We start from the raw sequence: 21,686 nt of genomic DNA on the forward strand, positions 1-21,686 counted from the left end.
CATATTAAAAGGCAAATTTTTAAGCCTAATCCAGAAGGGGGACTGATGTATAGTTACCTGGTCAGGAGGCTCGTCACCATCGGCTTCTTTGAGCAAAACTAGCATGTTGTCAAAACACCAAGGTCGACCTTCAAGCACTTTCATCATATCCCTCCAGTGAAAAAATTGAAAAGCAAAAAGATTTGGGCGCAAAGCCCTAATAACCAGACCATGGATTGGAGCCCAAACGGTAGTGATGGTCCGCTTGAAGGCTTCGACGTTGAACGAACGTTCTGTTAATAAGCGCCCCATTAATAATAGAGAAACTTTGTTCGAAGGATTAGGGTTAATAATTTCGACATCCAGTACTTCATCCTCCTCTGTATCAATACGTAGTCTCGAGACAATATCCGAAATCTCCTCGGCCATGGCTGAGGAGTCGGCCGCCGCGGCGGAGATCAAACCAAGGGTAGGGCACTCTTTCGGGGGGGAAGAGAGAGAATCCTGTCTTTCAAGGGAGTTTTTTCTAGAGAACAAAGTTTGCAACATGTGATACTTGATTTGGGAGGTAAACTTATCTTATTTTCATAAAAATTTGCTTTATACTTTGCTATTTTGTTTGGTTGCAAACTTACACCAGTTAGTTTTTCACATTCTTCAACACACTACTTTAATAATTGCGTTTATAAGCAAAAGTATAAAAAGTTGGTATTGTAAATCCTGGTATTGAAACGAATGTACCCTCCAAACAAGATAGTTTTGATGTAATTGCCTTCAATAAATACTCACATGCCACCCTATCTAATTGATTCGTCCTTTTCTATTAAATCCTTTTATATCAACAATACAAAAATCCCCCTCTTTTCACGGATACCAATATATGAAATGTTAATTATATACTCTCAAAACATTTAAATTTCACTAATCAAATCAGCCCTCGCCAAGCATTTGCCGGATGAAGTATTGAATTTCAAACTGCAAGAAATTTCACAACTTAATCGTTATTGGCAGCTTGTTGGAAGAACTAAAGAAACTCATTGAAGGAAAGTGTATAAAGGAAACTTTCCTTCATGGTGACACACCATACAACTAAGTTATGCTGCTCCAACTGCAGCTGGTATTAGTAAACTCCGGAAGTGAGGTAACGAAGAAAATGTATCTTTCTACACCGGTTGAAGGCCTATCATTTCTCTTCTACACGCACATAAAAATCAAGTAATATTACATTCTAAAACTATATGGTTTTACAGCGAAACCTCACTTGATATATATAAAGCATATAAATCAAGTAAAATGCCATCTAACACCGCATAATAATAGAAGTACCCATTGACCTTCTATGCTTGTCATCTTTCTACTAATCTTCTAACGTGGGACTTTTTCCTTTCATCGGAGATTCCCAACAGTGATTAAGTTCAATACCAATGTTTGATATTCGTTAAATGATAGATAAAAAAATTGTTATAAGTAGCCTAAACTTAGTGCATTTCAGGTGTTCTCAGGAGCATATAGAATTATTTTTTCCTAAGCACACTTTTTTGCACATTAGACTTATATTCGGCTACAATAAGCAAATTGTATTATGTGTAAAAAATTTAAAAAGAGCACCTAGTCAGCCACAATTCCAAAGAGATAGACATTAGAGAAATTATTGTTTCATAATTCAGGCTTCATTCTATTGGCCTAACACATGCTTATTTCAACTAATTCAAGCATATTAAACTTATCCTTTCATATTGAATATTATATTTCAGTTGTGCATTAAACCTGCGTAGATCTTTCTTTTCCCTTTCAAAAGGTGCGGAGAAAAAACCTCAAATCCTTGAAACGAAGATTCTAGCAGAATATGCAGGAAACTGTTTATTATAGGGAATTAAAACAAAAACGTAAGGCCTTCCGATCTTCAATCCAATACCATCGTAAGATATCTAATTGGTCAAACACAGCAAACAAAACTTTTGACAACTAAAACTCCTCCGCTTAAGACCTGTGACAAAAAGTAATTGCTTGTCATCAAGCATATAAATTCTAATGTGACACTAAAAATGTACAGGAAGTTTTGCAACAAAGTCCCCGCAAAAATAATACAAGTAACAAGAAATATCATCAGCTCTGAAACCCATTTCGCCACAACCTTAAAAACACCGATCATATGGGGACCTGAACTGTATCCTCAGCTTACCCACTTAGATGTGCACCTAAAAAGTATCTTAAGTTGGGGGAGATCCACCAAAGATAGTAAAGATCAAGCAATCACTCAAAGTGAAACTCTTGTCGATCGAGCTATTAGCAAAATCGTACACAACTGGCATGACAAAACAGACACCTGACATGATATTACGACACTTGAGCAGTTTTTGCAGTCATCTGAATCTAGAACGTGAGAAGGCTGACAGTTGCATCCACAACAATCTCACCAGAGATTATCAAGCCAAGACAATAGAGCTGTCACGAGTTGCTGAAGATTATTTAAATAGGCGTGGAAGCAGTTCATGGGCACCAATGTCCAAAGCCTCGGGATCCCTTAAAATTAGTTAGCATTCAACTACATGAGATTCTATGCATTATACTTCAACATGACACAATATTTGTATTAAAAAAAGAGTTAGAGCAATATTTACATCATTAGACAAATATCTTGCAAGACATCTATAGTTGGAATCCTTCATATCCATGTACAGAAAGAACAAGAGATCTCTCTCTGTTCGTACAATGTTTCGAGCTAGGACTGCTGATAATTAATAGGCCTTAAGACAAAACACAGTTGGAAACAGTAGCATCTCTAGTCACTTCATATACAGCATTATGCAACTAGTTGCCCCAGCTTTCAAGGAAAGGAACAAATGCACTGGTTTTAAAGAGAAAATTCTAAACTTATCTAGTGTCATAGCAATATAGCAACCATCACACAAAGAGAAAGGTAAGGAGAATCAATAGAAGCATTTATTATGCTACTTCTAATATTTTCTGCATACCAGCCCTAGGCTAGGGAAAAGAAAGGGGAAAACAAAAAGATTGGGACCTCACTGATAGGATAAATATATACTGGCACAATTTCTTCTAGTCTAAGCCACAAAGATCTAAAACCTTAAGAAAAAAACAATGCAGGTGCTGCAGCTAATAGAAACAATAAGTGATAAAACTATAAATAAAATTTTTTAAAAAAAGAACTAAAAGCATCACCTGCACAAGGCCATTCCTTTCTCACTGTTGCAAGGGATAAACCATAGCTTTCGTACATAAGGAGACTCAAATTGGACAAAGAATCCATCATTCTGCCCATGTTTCCATTTCCTAAATCCTTGGCCTTTCCAGACCTGCATATGCATCACATACCTTCTACCATCAGAGGTAATCAAAATTAATGCTATGTTATTCTAGATAAGAAAATCTCATTTGAAGATTTACGGGATACCAGGAGGACAAGATGTCCGCCAAAATCGAGCAATGAGAGAAAAAGACCTCCAACATTTTCTTTCCCCGCAGCACTTAACAAACAAAGTCCAATTATATTTCGAAGAATTTCGCACTGCACACATCTCAGCATCTCATCATTCTGAAACTATATTTACAGCGCACCCAATACAATCACCAGCACTCTCTCTCTTTTAACTCTCGAAATCCTCATCTATTTACTGTTATCCAAGCATCACTAACTTGGGCTGGGGAAGGGATAATGCTCATAAAACTCTCAGGGGCAGCCTTAATGTCTAAGGTTTGCTGGTCTAGTACCTGACAATCAATTAATTATCCACATGTAAAAGCAAGTTCCAAACCAGATCACACACTCCTTTAAACTTTCACCTTAGCAACATATAGTGCATACGAGGTCATAACCAGATCAATAGTTCAGTTATGAGATCTTAGTACTCTATGTCCTCCGTTGTCTTTAGCTGTTGCTTTCAGCTTTTCAGAGTCAAAAAGTTTTTACCATTACAATATGTTATATGTACAAGATATATATTATCACTAGCATACCCAAGAAATGCTCGAATTTTAATTAATATATATAAAAAAAAAGAACTATACAATTATACTAAAAAAAGAAATCATTAAAGTTTTATAAACTAGAAAAAGCTCTCTTTTCCAATGTTATCGCTAATAGTGAATTGGTACAATTATATATGCAAGTAGTTGCACCAATTAAATGATTTCAATTTAAAGAATTATCTCTTTTTTGTATTATCATTTTGAGATATGACATGATTATATATGGATGCAGTTCCACCTATTAAATGCTTTCAATTTCAAGAAATTAGGAGCAAGCTTTTTTGTAGTTTGGGAGAGAAAAGGCAAAATTAGTGGCCTTTGTTTTAATATATAGTATAAAATTTGGGATCTTGTTTGTTTCATATCTATTTAGATTTTCAAAATTATCAACTTTTTTATATTTTTTGAAATATGTAACAACATAGATATTACGGGTCAAAGAAGCTTCTTAGAGACCATGAAAACTCAAATGGAAAAACTGAAAGAAGCTGGGGAAGCCTATATATTTTCAGGTATGGAGACAAATCAAGGTCACTGCATTATATGATGACTATTTTATAAAGCAGTTAGGATCAATTGGTCTATATCTTCCTTCTGGGTACAAAAATAGGGGAAGGGATAGAGAATATGGGAGGATAATCATTCACCTGAGAGAGGTCCGTTGGCTTATGTTTATCGATAAAACACAAACTATGTATGGTATATTCTCAATAACGATTTCATGAGAAGCTATTCTCAAAGATGTGATTAAAAAACACATGTGATGTCTACTATGAAGAACCATTATCTGGTGACATCATCTGCTAAAATCCTCATAATAGTCTTTGCAGGTATTGATACTATAATATAAAAAAGAACTTGTGTTGAATTTCCAAATTAATCTATTAAAACTAGTTTAGTTGGGAGGATTTGGATGGAGATGAAAGGAAAAAATTAAAATGACTTTCCCATTTTTGGTTCTATAACTCTTATGGGATTTCATGGGAAGTGAAAGGAACTAATGGAAAGGATCCTAATAAGATCCTCAAGTTCCTTTTCTCCCAAAATTGGAGGAATTCGAAAAGGAAGGCAAATTAAGAAGTACTCAACTTTCAATTTCCTTTCCTTTCCCTTCTTTGGTTAAATAAAGGTAACCAAAGATTGGATTCCTTTCAAATCCGTCCATTAAACAAAACAATGGAAAATGTATGTGCTTTATTTTCTCTTCCTTTCCTTTCTTTTCTCTTCACTTTATTTCTCTTTGTTTTCTTTGCTAAAAAGAATATCAAACAAGCTGTAAGAGAGAAAAACCCTCCCCATTTAACCTTGTTCAAATCCATCCATTAAACAAAACACTGGAAATTTTATGTACTTTCCTTTCTTTATTTACTTTCTTTTCTCTTCACTTTCTTTCTCTTTGTTTCCTTTACTAAAGAAAATATCAAACAAGCTGTAAGAGAGAAAAACCCTCCCCACTTGACCTTATTCTATAACAATACTAAACCATGATACTACAGTAAAACACTATAGCGTTCAATGTTGTGATTTTTAAAAATTATTTAACAGAATAAGTCAACAAAATGCTCTATTAATGTAAAACACCAACCATTGCCTCAATAGCAATTGCACCCGCAAAACATATTATTCAAAGTAAAGTAAAAACATTAGATAAATTTCCATTCTCTCCAAGTATTCTTTTCCATTAGAAACACTCCTGCACTGGCTTTACTTCTCTGTTAAATGGAATGTGTTAAGAATTGAATTTTGGATGAAGAGATACTCCATTATTGGGTATGAAAGCGAGTTTTTCATTAATTAAAGGCATCCACCCACATGCTGTGTAGGCATTAATAACCTCTCCAATCATTCTACAGCAACATTATCGTTAGAGACTAAACACATTACTTTATCACCACCATTACAAGTAATCTACCACCGTCCAAGCCACAACCAAAGCCAACATTGCTAAAGCTAGACAAATCTTTGCTGCCTACAGATTTGGAACATGATTAGGATCTAAACTTTTTTTTATCGAACTGCAAGGCTGCTGCAAATTCATTTATTCACCTAACAGATAATTATGGCTCCATCACTAACATTAATATAAAGTCCCATAACCGGCTGGCAAATTTTCCATCACTATTTCCTAGTGGCGAGTACTTTACAGCTTAGAAGTCTTGATTATACTTCCATGCATCCCATGATTTAAAATCAAATTCATGGCCTATATCAAATGAAGGAATCTTAAAAATTACTACCAAAATGTTAAGAAATATGAAAAAAACAGGCAGAGTGCCTAAGAAATGAGAAACAATTGCTGTTAAGCTCCAAGGTACCTGAGGATAAGATATGAGACTTTTGGGCGTGATTAAGCAAGCAGCTCTAGCAAACGAATCCTCGACATACTGCCTCAGAAATGAGAAGCAATTGCTGTGTGTATGAGGTGATTCAAATGCCTGAAAAAAGAACAGAGAACAGTCAGTAAAAATAGAACATAGATGTAATTGTCAAAAGAAGCTATGAACCTCATGTTCCATCATATTTACAGTTGCAATGCTAAACCAGATAAAGCAGGGTGGCAATAGTTGCTTTAAGTGAAGTACTCCAGATAAGCAATAAAGTAGTGCATGATTCTACAAGTAGATGCTATCAATAACATATTAAATCACAAGAACATACAAAGTAATGGAAAGTACTCAAACCTTATCAATGTTTACAACAGGAGCATATTTCTCTGTATCCGTCTTCTCATTGTCCAGAAGAAAGTAGACTCTTGGATCCACTTTTGAGGTTTCATGCCATGTTTTGACAGCATTCTCCATTGTTTCAACAAGAAATGAAAACAGAACTCTAGATGATTCTTCACCTCCATACTTTTCAGCCTACGAATATTGAGATTATTGAAATCAACCCAGAATAGACAATCAATTGATGACAAAAGGAAGCAATGACAAAAGGAAGCAGAGCACAGAATCTAGTATGTATGTATATGGGCTATATATAGATGAGACTTTTTGCCAGAGCACAGAGCGTGCCAATTGCCACCTAGGTGGGCCATGTCATTAAAAAACAAAGAAATTATTACTTTTAGAATGAAAGATTATATTCAATATAGTGTTGATGCAAGCCCAAGGTCCACGAGAAAAGCCCATGCATTAGTGTTGATACTTATAATTCCAACAGCCATAACTCGGTCAATTTGGCTCATTTCGTGGACTTTAATAGGTCCATCAATAAGTTCACATTCTGAACTTACGGAAAAAGTGGTCAAAACACTTAACTTGGACACGTTTTAGGCCGAATTCAAGTGTTGCATTACATGGGATGTTAATTAAAGGCCCAAGGAGTTGCTGCTTGAAGTTGGACGTGTTGAGCTTTTTTTGTGGGTGTTTTTACTTGCTTAACTTGGATGGCGGATTGAACGTGACGTGCAACATTGAAGGGCCCAAGTTCTGTTTGGGTTTCAAGCATGATTGTAAAGGAAGGCCAAGTTCTGTTTGGATTCCTATTTAATCTATTTGTTTTTCTTTGTTTTGAGTTGTAATAAATCATGAGCTTACTCATCAAGTAAAGCTTATGTTAGGCGTGTAGTTTACTGATTATTAGGGAAGTCTAAGCATAAGATTAGGTTGAAGTAATGGTGTTGTAACCTCCTTGTAACAGCCCCATTAAAGTGGAGATACTAGGGGCGTAAATCAAGGAGCATTTAGAGCTCCTAAAACCATAGCTTAGGATTAATTGCTAGACGTTTTTTTTGTGTGTTTGGTACTTCATTTGGCTGCTCCTATTTCCTATATAAGGAGAGCTTAAGCCATGAGAAAATCAAATTTTGGAGTTTGATAAAAAAAACCTTTGTGTTTATAGTTTTTACTTTGAGTTTGTCTCAAAGTATTGCTAACCCTTATTACTTTGAGTGAGTCTTGAGTGATAAACCTAGGAGAGATTGAGTGAGTCTTATCTCTGACCTAGAACCCCAAAACATTAAGTGTGTTCTTGTGTTTTGGTACTATCCCTTGTTTCGAGTAAAAGTGAGTATTTTATTCTTCGTAAGTTTAGAATCATCATCCAATCCTTTGGAGGGTGCTTTTAGATTTACATCATCTGGTATCAGAGCAAAAGGAAAGTCTTCAAACCTGGTCCAATCTTCACTATAAGATATCACTTTTCATACTTTGAAAAACTAAGTTTGAGGGCAAACTTTTTCGAAGAAAGGGAGAATGATGCAAGCCCAAGGTCCACGAGAAAAGCCCATGCATTAGTGTTGATACTTATATTTCCAACAACCATAACTCGGTCAATTTGGCTCATTTCGTGGACTTTAATAGGTCCATCAATAAGTTCACATTCTGAACTTACGGAAAAAGTGGTCAAAACACTTAATTTGGACACGTTTTAGGCCGAATTCAAGTGTTGCATCACATGGGATGTTAATTAAAGGCCTAAGGAGCTGCTGCTTGAAGTTAGACGTGTTGAGCTTTTTTTGTGGGTGTTTTTACTTGCTTAACTTGGATGGCGGATTGAAAGTGACGTGCAACATTGAAGGGCCCAAATTCTGTTTGGGTTTCAAGCATGATTGTAAAGGAAGGCCAAGTTTTGTTTGGATTCCTATTTAATCTATTTGTTTTTCTTTGTTTTGAGTTGTAATAAATCATGAGCTTACTCATCAAGTAAAGCTTATGTTAGGCGTGTAGTTTGCTGATTCTTAAGGAAGTCTAAGCATGAGATTAGGTTGAAGTAATGCTACTATAACCTCCTTGAAACAGCCCCATTGAAGTGGAGTTACTAGGGGCATAAATCAAGGAGCATTTAGAGCTCCTAAAACCATAGCTTAGGATTAATTGCTAGACGTTTTTTTGTGTGTTTGGTACTTCATTTGGCTGCTCCTATTTCCTATATAAGGAGAGCTTAAGCTATGAGAAGATCAGATTTTGGAGTTTGATAAAAAAAACCTTTGTGTTTATAGTTTTTACTTTGAGTTTGTCTCAAGTATTGCTAACCCTTATTACTTTGAGTGAGTCTTGAGTGATAAGCTTAGGAGAGAGTGAGTCTTATCTCTGCCCTAGAACCCCAAAACATTGAGCGTGTTCTTGTATTTTGGTATTATCCCTTGTTTCGAGTAATTTTTTGTCAAAGTGAGTGTTTCATTGTTCGTAAGTTTAGAATCATCATCCAATCTTTTGGAGGGTGCTTTTAGATTTACATCATATGGTATCAGAGCAAAAGGAAAGTCTTAACCTGGTCCAACCTTCACTATAAGAGATCAATTTTCATACTTTGAAAAACAAAGTTTGAGGGCAAACTTTTTCGAAGAAAGGGAGAATGATGCAAGCCCAAGGTTCACGAGAAAAGCCCATGCATTAGTGTTGATACTTATATTTCCAACAGCCATAACTCGGTCAATTTGGCTCATTTCGTGGAGTTTAATAGGTCCATCAATAAGTTCACATTCTGAACTTACGGAAAAAGTGGTCAAAACACTTAATTTGGACACGGTTTAGGCCGAATTCAAGTGTTGCATTACATGGGATGTAAATTAAAGGCCCAAGGAGTTGCTGCTTGAAGTTAGACGTGAAGTTGGACGTGTTGAGCTTTTTTTGTGGGTGTTTTTACTTGCTTAACTTGGATGGCGGATTGAAAGTGTCGTGCAACATTGAAGGGCCCAAGTTCTGTTTGGGTTTCAAGCATGATTGTAAAGGAAGGCCAAGTTCTGTTTGGATTACTATTTAATCTATTTGTTTTTCTTTGTTTTGAGTTGTAATAAATCATGAGCTTACTCCTCAAGTAAAGCTTATGTTAGGCGTGTAGTTTGCTGATTATTAGGGAAGTCTAAGCATGAGATTATGTTGAAGTAATGCTGCTGTAACCTCCTTGAAACAGCCCCATTGAAGTGGAGTTACTAGGGGCGTAAATCAAGGAGCATTTAGAGCTCCTAAAACCATAGCTTAGGATTAATTGCTAGACGTTTTTTTGTGTGTTTGGTACTTCATTTGGCTGCTCCTATTTCCTATATAAGGAGAGCTTAAGCTATGAGAAGATTAGATTTTGGAGTATGATAAAAAAATCCTTTGTGTTTATAGTTTTTACTTTGAGTTTGTCTCAAGTATTGCTAACCCTTATTACTTTGAGTGAGTCTTGAGTGATAAGCATAGGGAGATTGAGTAAGTCTTATCTCTGACGAATAACCCCAAAACATTGAGTGTGTTCTTGTGTTTTGGTACTATCCCTTGTTTCGAGTAATTTCTTGTCAAAGTGAATGTTCTATTGTTCGTAAGTTTAGAATCATCATCCAATCCTTTGGAGGTTGCTTTTAGATTTACATCAAGTGTAGTTTGATATTATTGTTAGGAAAATATTGTATTTGATATCAAGTAAAAAGCTATCGTATGCATTATAATCTCATAAGGTAGTGTTTTGGAAACTTGTATTTCATTTCAAATAATGGATTTGAAATCTGGAATTTAAAGTTTGTATTTCAATTCCGAATCATTGTTTTGTAAAGGGGGTTTGATAGAGGAGAGAGAAAAAGTGTGGGTTAACTAAAGGATAGAGAAATAGATATTAGAAAGAGAATGAGTGAAGTTGGGATATGTATAAGAAGAGAATTTCAAATGACAAGGTAATAGCTTGAATTTTAAATTCTACTAATATAGACTTTTGATAAGAATTTGGACAAATTCCATAATTTCAAATTCCATGCCATCCAAACAATAGATTTCATCCAAATCCGGGATTTGAAATGAAATCTTGCTATACAAACATAGCATAATTGAAATTAGAAGTGTTATGATTTTTACACCATTTAAAACATCTACAATTAGGCATTTAATACAAGGATTTTTTGTCCCAAACTACCTTTAACTTTCATGTTTTTGCGAGAAACTACCTTATAAAAAAATTGTTGTCCCAAACTACCTTACTTTTACCATTTTGTTGTTGACAGCTACCTAATGCTGGTTTCCGATGTTGACTTTTGTTTTTTCCGATTTTTTAATGTCACGTTATATCACTTGACCTCTTCAAACCCTTTTTTTAATTTTCCCCATCCTAATTTCCCCATTTTCCGGTGTGTGCGCGCTCTCTCTCATATCTATGTGACACTTTGTACCACCATTCCACCATTAAATTCCTCTTCTTCTTAAACTAAAATTGAAACAATCACCCTCCTCAATTCCCACGAGGGTAATTATATTGAACTGAAAAAACAAAAGTCAACGCAGGAAACCGGCATAAAGTAGCTGTCAACAACAAAATTGTAAAGTAAGGTAGTTTAGGAAAACAATTTTTTTATAAGGTAGTTTCTCGCAAAAACTTGAAAGTTAAAGGTAGTTTGGGACAAAAAATTCTTAATACAACTATACAAGTAACCCCTACATCCCGATTCACTTGCTACATATTCCTTTTATAGATGTCCAAAATAATATACTAAATACATTTTTTAGCAAGTCTCTTTCCCAATCTATACACTCGTGCACAGAGTTCGAATCCTCTAGAGCTTTAATGCAACCCTACATGGTAGAGTTGTATCTTACCCGTACATTTCAAAATCAAGGGCTAATAATAGTGGAAAGGGGGATTTTTGGAAAGATAATGTATAAGCCATTAATTTTTTATTCAATGGCTGATATTGTTCAAACTCTACCTTGTAGAGTTATTTTAGAACTGTAGAGGATCCAAACGACAAAAGATGATGTAGCATGTAATTGGAATAGAGGGAGTAGCTTATTGTTATTGTTTGAAAATAACTTTACTTATAGGAGCAAATTATTTTTGTTAGGAAATATTGTATTTGGCATCAAGTAGAAATTTATAATTGGAAAGTATTATAGATCTGCCTCCGCTACTCTTTGTTGTTCTTGGTTGCTTTCCACACTTTTCGCAGCAAAATTCAAACATTAAATCTCTAATTACGTGTTAGTAAAACTTATCAAAAGTTGATAAATGAAAATACATATTGTGCTATGAATTAACATAGCTTGAACAGATTATAATAGTAAAATAGAGAGATTAAAGGAGAAGATGAACTTTGATTGAATATTAATAGTAAAAACAGCAAAAGTAACCGATATTCAAGCTTTCGAGAGGCTTGATTCTCTCCCACATGAACTACAAGAGCTCACCCAATTTTTCCTTAACAATTTTCAACATGTCCTTCTCTCTCTAATTATACCTATATATAGTGTAATTACCCTAGCACAACTACCTAGCTTAGTCCCCAAGCTACTAATTACGATGATACCTAAATTACCCTCCCCTAAAATATCGGTTCATAGCATTACCGGCCCCCCAAACTTCCACCTTGTCCTCAAGGTGGATAGTAATTAGAACGAAATTCCCGACCTTGGCAACAATTAGCAATGTCCGTGTGAGAATTGATGCTCGGCTTCCACTGGCGTTCAAGCTCTTCATTTTGGAGTCCTTGTTCTTCCTCTGGTGGTGTAGCTAAGAAAAAGTCAGCCTTGAAGTTGTCATGGGGTAGAAGTAAAGAGTGGTTGAAATTGGGATTTTCAGAGGTAAGATGGAAAGGGGGTGGGTTGAGGAAAGTAAGAGCAGTGTTGAATGGTTTAGTTGTAGAAATTTTTTCTAGAGTGAATTTAGTTGTGGAAGAAAAAATCAGAAAATTGGGAGTTTGTGGACTGGATAAGTTGGGAAAGGGAATGGGCTTAAAGATGATTGGGCTGAGATTTAAGTATGGTGGCCCAGAAAGGTGTTCCACACTAGTTGGTCTGAGCATGAAGTTAGAAGGAGTGTTGACATCTAGAACTGGGTTGGGTTGATTAGGTAGATGGACAGGAGGGAAAGTGGGTTCATAAATTTGGGCCTCCAAAGTGGCTCCATCTCATTAATAAGAGCGAATTCAATCTGTGAAATATTAGTAGCTGCCAGCATGTGATGTCTTGCTACCTGGCACTGCCTTTTTTCGGTAATTACAGCATTGCCCTTAGTAATTGCATCAGCTACACTTGGCTTCCTCCTCAAGCTGATTAATGACTCAGCAAATCTTCTCCCATAAGCGTCTTTTTGAATCTCCATCTCTGGAACATTCTGGTACAGTCCTCTTGCCCCACCTCCTCTGTCATCAAGGCTTCCCGGACCGCCACCGGATTCACTTGCACAGGGGCTCCCCTTCGTGAACTTCTCTCTTCTACCAACCATCTTCCTTGCATCACTAATATCACCGGCAAAAAGACCAGCACCACCTGCCGAAAAATCTAAGCCAAAATCACCGCGAGAGCCACCAGCTTCACAATAACTTGGTGCGAGATTATCAACTCTTAGTGAAGTTCCATTGGCGTATGCGAAGCAACTTGGGCCACCGCCAGAGCTGCAACCATCAGCCCCTCCATGTTCTACTGAAACTTCACCGCCTTCCCTAAAATTTCTGGCAGCAACTTTTGAACCCCATTGGTGTTTCGACTTGCGGAAACACTCAAATTACAACCAGATCTACCACTTCCATGTAATTCACCCTTTCTCCAGATTAATGGAGGTTGGGTTTTCCTTCTTCTTCTCACCTCCACACTTTCCAGCGACAACCAGGCTCAAACCATCACCACTTTTGCTCTTCACCACATTTGGTGCCCGAGTGTGTGCCTCTTCAACCGCCGGAATCAGTTCGACAGTGGGTATAGTGAACTTCGTTGGGGTTGGCCGTGAAGAACCAAACCGTAGCTTGACTTGTTTTTTCAGTTGTTGCCACTCACTGAACGGCCACCACCGGTGTTCTCTTTCAAACCACCGCAGTGCGTTGCCATCACGTGCTATTATGGCAGCTTGTAACCTTGTCTCTGTATCTAAGTGGAAAAAATTGAAGGAGTCCTCCATCAATAAAATCCAGTCATCCACATTTCAACATGCAAATCTGTGTCAACAACTCCTCTTATCTTATCCTTAAAGTCAACAACTCCATACCTCCCATACCTCATTCAACTATTCATGTGCCCCCAGCTCAACATGCAAATCTGTGTTGCTCTCATTTTTCAAATTTGATCATTCCTAAATGCCACCTTAAAAGTTCACTAAGGTTGCAAAAGATTCCAATTGCCTCCTCTCTTACATCCCCTGTGACAAAATCCTATGAATCATGTGCCCATGTCTTGATCAATTCCCCATTCCTTTATTAGATTCATCCAAGTTACTTAGCACACTCACTATGGGTAACTCCTATCTATCCAATAATACCACATTTTTTAGTTGACTCCCTCTCTTCACTAAAATTCCACTCGATGTACACCATTTTGCTCCGACTTAGCCTTAACCCTCGATATTCTAATGTTTGCCTCCGTCGCTCCAATTCAGCATTAACCCCATCTCTAGTCTAATTTGCCCATACAATATCATCCACAAAACAACAAACACCATGACATCTCATCTTGAATAGGACATGTTATTCATCTATCACTCCTACAAAGAGGAAAGGACTCAATGTGATCCCTAATGTATCCTACTGCTATCCTAATAGGGAAATTGTTTATACTCCTCCACATGTCTTCACATTTGTTTTTACTTTCCGGAACATGTCCTTAACTAAGGCAATCTATTTACAAGGTAAATATATACATTGCATAGTGATGCACCAAAGCCAAAACATGAAGTTTCTTATAGGAAAATATCTAGGAGATGAGCCCCGCCTATTATCCAGCATCCAGCAAGAAATTTGTGCAGTTAATCAATTTCGAAATGAACTAAGGATTTAGATACCTGCGAGGAGGAGCAGACAAGGGTGACAGGCTCTTATGGGCTTTGGGAAACAAAAGCATCTCGAAATGGGGTAGAAACAAAACTTATACGGTTATACCTACGTAATAAACGGTGATATGTGCTTGGTGATGTCCATACAAGGAATTGGTTATCCTATGTATGGAGTTCAAGAAAATCTCTCCACACCTAAACAAGCACTTTCTCCAAGCAGCCAGACTTACCATTTCAGAAGTCACTGTACTCAAGTGTTTAGCCACATTAACATTAGATCTCATACTTTCGACTTCTTCAGCTCGCTTTTTATCTCTGGCTAACTGCGAAAGTTTCTTGATTTTCTTTGATACCTCTGTACTGTGTGGATTATAATGTAATGCTACTTGAAATGCATCCAAGGCCTACAAGGTGCACAATAATCATTATATACAGAGAAAACTAGACTACTTCGATTTGACAACTAATAAAGAGCATTTATCATAAAGGAACACCTGATCATATCTCTCCATGGCTTCCAAGATGCATGCTTTTCTAAAGTAACCCTACAAGAAGACGAAACAGATTTTCAGAACTTACTTAAAACATTTCACTGATATGTGTCAATGAATATATACCTTCTCCCAGTCCGGACGAAGACTGATTGTCATCTCAGCATCAGCCAGTGCTTTGGTGAGTTTGACAAGGTTAAGAAAAGCTGCAGCACGGTTGCTGATGCATAATAAGATAACAAAGAAAGAAGATGAGTATCAATATACAAACATCGGAAAGTAGCAACTTAAGAGAGCACCATAACTTCCACAAAGCTCCAATTAAGGGCATTAGAATATTTTGTGAAATATCCTGGGGTACCCTGAGGTTTGACAAAGTTCACAACAGACCAACTTCTATTAACTATTGCATCAGAAATTCCTGATGTATTCTAACTTAATTTCCACTAATAATCACTATTTCTCCTACCTATATGCACCTTTAACAGAGGGTAATCATGTGAGTCATCAATGTTGCAAATTCCGCCAATTTTATATGCAACTCCCATTTAGGGCACAAGGTCTTTTTGAGTTTTCTTTTCCAGCGCTATAAAATTCTACTACATACAAAGCTCTAATAAACAAAAAAAAAAGAAGTCCCTGCAACCTGTTGATGAGTTATCAAAGTGAATGTCCTATATGGAAAATTGGGAAGCTAAAACCAGGCAGCAGGTCCCAGATCACATGAAATACATTAGGTCCCAGAATCCAAATCCATATATTTCTCAATGGCAAAACCTTGCTTCAGCACTTTTCCTAACTCTTCAACAGGAAGAAAAGAGAGAGGGGATAAAAACCAGTGAGATCAGAACCAATGAAAAGATGAGAAGAAAATCTAGTAAAAGTGAGAAAAATCAAACAGGGAGAAAGAAAGAATATGAAAGGCATAAAAAATCAGGACGCGAAGAGAGAGATAAGAAAAAAGATGCTGCATGAAGAGGAAGCAAGGAAAAGAATCGAGGAGAAGAAGTCACTCGAAAAGTTGATCCCTTCAATTAAGTAAGACTGCCTTACAATAAAAATTATGGTAAGACCAGCTCACTTTGTTCCGTAAAAGGATCACTTTGCTAAGTTAAAATGATCACTCCTTAAGTTAAAAAGGTCACCCTATACATTGAAGGAGTCATGTTTAGATATTGAGTTAACTTGTATCTTAAGGGCTCGTTTGGTTCACTATTTTTGGGCTTTAAGGAACGGAATCAATTACCGATTGTCTTTCTTCTTGTTTGGTTCATTCCCTCATCAATCCATTATCATTACTTGATGGTAATGGATTCCCCCAATTGTTACCTTCCCCTCCCCCTCAAGTAACAAAATTCATTATTTGATGATAATGGTTACCATTCATTGGCTTGGACCAAACACTCGATAAAGATAACCATTTTTGTTACCATTTCCCTCCTCCATTTGTATCCATTCCCTTTCCATTTCATATCTTAAACCAAACGACCCCTAAAGGGTCAGTTTTACTATAAGTGACCCCTCAAGACACCAAGTTATCCTCATCTTACCATGAATCATGATAAGGTCATCTTTTATGAGATTTTGTATTTGGCTATTAAGGTTTCAATTCTCTCCTTACTAATCAACTTCTCCTTCACAATCCACAGTTCTCTTTCCTCTAAGAGTCATAATACAAAAAAATATACTAAAGTGTTAAGGATAAAAAAAACAGCACAAGAAATCATCTGCCAGGTGTTGCAACAGTATTAGCACAATTCACTGCAGACACCAACCTCAAATCGACCAAAGTCTCAATGTTATTACAGAACACATTTGCAGGTCCAAATAAATACTCCAAAAGAAAATGTATAACCCACTGAACCACCATTTGATTAAATTAAACTCACTATCGATAAATTTCACATATAATCAGCAATTATAATTACCAAAAAGTATAAAAAATTGAAGGCAGAAAGGGAAAAAAAAAAGAACATAGAGGGAAAAAAAAAAGAAATTAACCTATAAAGAGTGGCGTTTTTAGGGTCTTGCTTGATGGCTTGAGTATATATGGCAGCGGCTTTGAGGAAATTACCAGCTTTGAAGTATTCATTGCCTTGATCTTTGAGGGATACTTCACCTCCTCCTGTACTGGGCACCGCTGCTTCTGATCCAGCCATTTTTGTCCTGGAATTAGTTCTGTGCTACTAAGAATCTGGAACTTGGAAGTGTGTAATTAAGGTTTAGGGTTCCTCCCAAGTCCCAATTGACAAGACACAGGAGTTAACAGTTTTTTTAAGAAAAAAAATAAAATCTAGTATTGGATATTTGGATTAGAGAAGAATTGTCAAATTTAGCGAAACGTATAGATGGTACTCCCCTCTCTATTATTAGTGTCAATTAGTTCAACAATTCAATTATGATGCTATCTGTTGTAACATTCTAGGTAAACAGTGAACGGATAAAACGGCGTCGCATTTTGCCGTCCATGATTAGACACTTCACCGCAGTTATGCAGTGATATGATGTATCATCGGGTGAATTATTCACCCGGCACTATATATACCGCACTTCGCGGGAGAAAATGAAGAACACAACAACAAGAGCATACTCTCCAATCTTGCTTAAAATCTCTCTATAATACAACACGTTATCAGCACCAATTCGCTCTATTATCAAAAGGTAGTTCAACAATTCAATTATGATGCTATCCAAATATTTTAGTTAATATCAGTTCATTTTATAACAATTAAAATTTTTAACAGTTTAGTTTAGTTAACAAAATTTTCAATTCACTTTAATTTAGTTATTTTTTTTCGGTTTTTGTTCAGTTCAGTTGCAGTTTAAAACCAGTTTATGTTCAAATATTTAAACCAACCAACGGTTGAATACATAGTAGTTAAAGCATGTTCTAATTATTTTCTGTTTCATTTCGCTTTATTTCAGTTATTGATATTCTTGGTACCATCTTGTATTTGTTCGACAATAATCGCATTGTTTCGTGTTAGTGACATTGTTGTATTTGTTCGGAAAAAATTGAATTTCATGTGGCAACTAAGTGTAATCTGATACTTGCCTCAAAAAAACCGGTTGTACTCCCCCAAAAACATACTCCCTCTGTTTCTTTTTAATTGCTACATTATTTGGGCATGATTTTCAAGACATTCTTTAATCTTTAATATCTCTTATTCTTTTTAAGTAAAAATTATAGAACTTGGATATTATAAATCTATACATCAAGAGGAATCTAACAAGACCACATGACTATATTTTTACTTATACAAAAATCAAAATAATCGGTCAAAAATGGTAGTTGAATCTCCCAAAATAGAAATGTAACAATTAAAAAACGAAGAGATTATATGAAAGTGACATCGAGATATGTGTACTCTACTAAGTATTTGACAATTTGAAATAAGACAATTTTATATGAGTCAGTATTCAAATTTTTATTAGTTGTATGCAAATCACATCATGTTTGGTTAAAAAGGACGTCACATATCAGTATAAATTCTTATAAACTTTCTCGAAAGACGAGTTAGACATTTTTTAAAAAAATCGATTAGATCAATATTTTACTATACCCATATTATATCAATGGATTAATATAACTTTACTAATCATTAAGCTATATGCATTTAAAAACTGAAAACATATAATCAACGTAAAATAAAAATTTGTAATGGCGTAGATCAAGGTATCTATGTGAATCGATAAGTTAAATCAAGATAATAATACTTCTTTTAATTATAATTTAATCTTGAACAAAGTTACATTCAATTTTAAACACATACATATTAGCCAAACTGAAAGACATTGATATTAGATTAGATGAATATAAGTCGATAAAGTGATTGAAGATAATTGTGCTCCATTTAAAGTATTAAGTTGTATCTATTTTGATTTTAAAACATAATATTGGAGTGAAACAAATTGATATTGGATTATTAAATCAATGTATCAATGTAAATTGATAAGCTAAATCACGATAAGAATACTTCATTTAAGTTAATTACTAGTAATATATATACGCGATGCGTGCAACAGTATATTAATATTAATAGTAACATCAAAGAGTGTTGAAAAAACTAACTTAAGAGTGTAATATTTTATGGTGAATATTTGATGAGCGTTATGTGTTTTTGTTTGCATTGTTAGTGTAAAGAGTAATGTTTTACATAAAGGACTAAGTCAAGGTAAGATATGTTATCGTGTATTTGGAAGAATATTCAACAAGTCTCCTACTAAACAATGATCTAAGTTATGTTATTTATTTATTTATTTAAAAATACATATATATATTTTATATGCATATTTTATGAGTAATAGTTAAATATAATTTCATTAGATAATAGAGATTTTTACTTTTTAGGCATACTATGGTGAGTAGTACTTCAATAAAAAAAATTATAAATTGATATCATCTGATGATGTATGTTTATATCTTTAATTATTTATTATCCCAACTAATTGTGCTCCCGAAAAAATTAAAAAAATGAATATTCTCTAATTATGTTTTTTAATTCTTTTACGGTTTGTTAATGCATGTTATTTCAATTGTTATTGTAACTGAGAGTTTAGTGTGGTTTCACTATTTTGATAATGACAAATAATTAACATTGTTTAATTTAGTTTCGTTTTTATTCGTGTGTTATTAGTTTATTTTATATTATTAGATTTAGTCGTTCTTGTTTGAACTTAGTTTATAGTTTAGATTTATTCTTTTTATTCATTATCTTTTAGTTATCACAAATAATATGTTAACTAACTTATGGAGAATTATTTAGGAGATTAATCAAAAATTAATTGGTTAAACTTTATTTGTGACAAAACATTTATATTATGGATGTAAACAATATGATATTTTGTGATTCCATAATATTTTGTGAAATTAGTTTGTGTGCGGCCTTTTGGATAAAATCCTTAAAGATGAGCCGTCAAAAACTAACCTAACAAGCGCCTAATGTGGATGAGTTAAGGTAGTTCCTAGATTTTAGGAACCACAACAACCCACCTACGAACTTACAAGGCGTGGGAAAATGAATGCGCGTGTGTTAGTGGCTGAAGTTATGGAAACTAACCAACTAACTCCCAACGGAAATTTGCAACGGATAGCTCATGGAAGGAGTGTGGCTGAATACAAGCTTCATTATGATCGTGGAGAAGATCATGGGAATATTATCTTCTACAAATAGTTTTGTGTAACAATCTTTTAATGTATGCTTTCAGAATTTTAAGTGTAATATCTTAGTGAAAGTGTATTCGGTTTTACTCTTCTTTCATTATTACTTAGTGTATTATAGATTGGATTGAGTGAATCTAAATCTGTAATCATTTTGAGAGAAAAAGAGAAAGAGAAGAAAGAAAGAGAAAAGATTTCGAGTGAAGTCAAGAGAGAAAGTCAACTGTTCAGTGGGAACAAGTTGACTGGGAACCAGTTCCTAGAGGAACAGAGTAGGTCCGAGTTTAGGTTGTATAAAAGAGAGTCTTTTGGCCTAAAGTTATTAAAGAGAATTGAGTCAAAATCCCTCGTGGTCAAGGTTTTTCTTCCTATTGGGCCTAGGAAGTTTTTCTTGTAAAAATCCCATGTTCTTAATTATTTCTTTCTTGTTTATGTATTTAACTCTTTCTTAGGCAATCATTCTTTTATTTCCGCAAAAAGTTAGAAAATCTCCCCAACTACAATTCACCCCCCCCCTCTTGTAGTTGCTTAAGTGTTTGTACTCGACTAACAATTGGTATCATAGTCTGGTTCCTCCAAAATCAGTTAACACTGATGAGCTAGTTCTTGGAAATGATGAACACATTCGGAGAAAGATTGGAAGAAGGTTACTCAGCTCAGCGTTCACCTAGTTTTAATGGCAAGTATTATCCATACTAGAAGAATCGTATGAAAATTTTCATCAAGGCTGAAAATTATCAAGTTTGGAGAGTGATAGAGATTAGTGACTTCGAAGTCACTGAGAAAAATGAAAAAGGTGAAGACATCCCCAAACCTCTCTCCAAATATGATAAAGATGACTTCGATAAAATGGAGATGAATAACTTGGCTAAAAAGATTCTCCACTGTGGCCTTGGTCCCCATGAACACAATAGAATCATGGGATGCAAATCGGCCAAACAAATGTGGGAACTTCTTCAAGTTACTCACGAAGGAACAAGAAGTCAAGAGATCAAAAATTGACATGCTCATGCACAAATATGAGCTATTTCAAATGAAGCCTAAGGAGTCTGTCCAAGAAATGCTCACAAGGTTCTCCAACATAATAAATGAGCTTGAATCCCTAGGAAAGGTCATTACTCCAGAGGAACAAGTACAAAAAGTACTACGAAGCCTACCTCAGGATGACAAATGGATGGCAAAGGTCACTGCTTTGCTTGAAACAAAAGATTTCACCACATTCAATATCAAGCAACTTTCGGTTCCTTGTTGACTCATGAAATACATCTAGGAACTCATGAAGTTTACTCTATTAGACCTAAAGCTTTGGCTCTCAAGTCTGATGAACAAGAGGATTCAGAAACTGATGATGAAGAAGCAGCATTGATCGTGAAAAGATTCAAGAAGTTCTTCAACAA

The 21,686-nt window shown here is 35.3% G+C and overlaps 1 protein-coding gene across 5 annotated transcripts; it reads right to left on the minus strand.

The window, feature by feature from the left end:
* Positions 1-1,813: 1,813 nt before the first annotated feature.
* On the minus strand, positions 1,814-17,476 carry LOC104906909 (hsp70-Hsp90 organizing protein 3). Of its 5 annotated transcripts, none has more exons than XR_008968795.1 (8): positions 17,130-17,476; positions 15,255-15,348; positions 15,132-15,182; positions 14,868-15,041; positions 6,651-6,830; positions 6,285-6,404; positions 3,163-3,315; positions 1,814-1,966 (listed from the first exon to the last, which is right to left on the minus strand). XR_008968795.1 is itself a non-coding variant. In XM_057393695.1 (8 exons), exons 1-8 carry the CDS (start codon positions 17,285-17,287, stop codon positions 1,960-1,962), a joined length of 918 nt encoding a protein of 305 aa, XP_057249678.1. In that variant the 5' UTR covers positions 17,288-17,475; the 3' UTR covers positions 1,814-1,959. The 5 variants fall into 5 exon arrangements, 3 of the variants coding, with proteins under 3 accessions (XP_057249678.1, XP_010694039.1, XP_048497305.1); XR_008968794.1 differs by having other exon boundaries at positions 1,814-2,502; XM_057393695.1 differs by having other exon boundaries at positions 3,163-3,296; positions 17,130-17,475.
* Between the last annotated feature and the right edge of the window lie 4,210 nt (positions 17,477-21,686).

This window comes from Beta vulgaris, chromosome 3, assembly GCF_026745355.1.
Source record: "Beta vulgaris subsp. vulgaris cultivar EL10 chromosome 3, EL10.2, whole genome shotgun sequence".
In the NCBI taxonomy this organism is placed as follows: Eukaryota; Viridiplantae; Streptophyta; class Magnoliopsida; order Caryophyllales; family Amaranthaceae; genus Beta; species Beta vulgaris.

Bases quoted from the DNA above. Each gene is read 5' to 3' on its own strand.
- LOC104906909 (XM_010695737.4), bottom strand. From the start codon at position 17,287: ATGGCTGGATCAGAAGCAGCGGTGCCCAGTACAGGAGGAGGTGAAGTA. The intron at 6,831-14,867 runs GTAAGTCTGGCT...CAATATTCGTAG, and splicing joins GTACAGTGACTTCTGAAATG to GCTGAAAAGTATGGAGGTGA. The intron at 3,297-6,284 runs GTACCTTGGAGC...ATGCATATGCAG, and splicing joins GTCTCATATCTTATCCTCAG to GTCTGGAAAGGCCAAGGATT.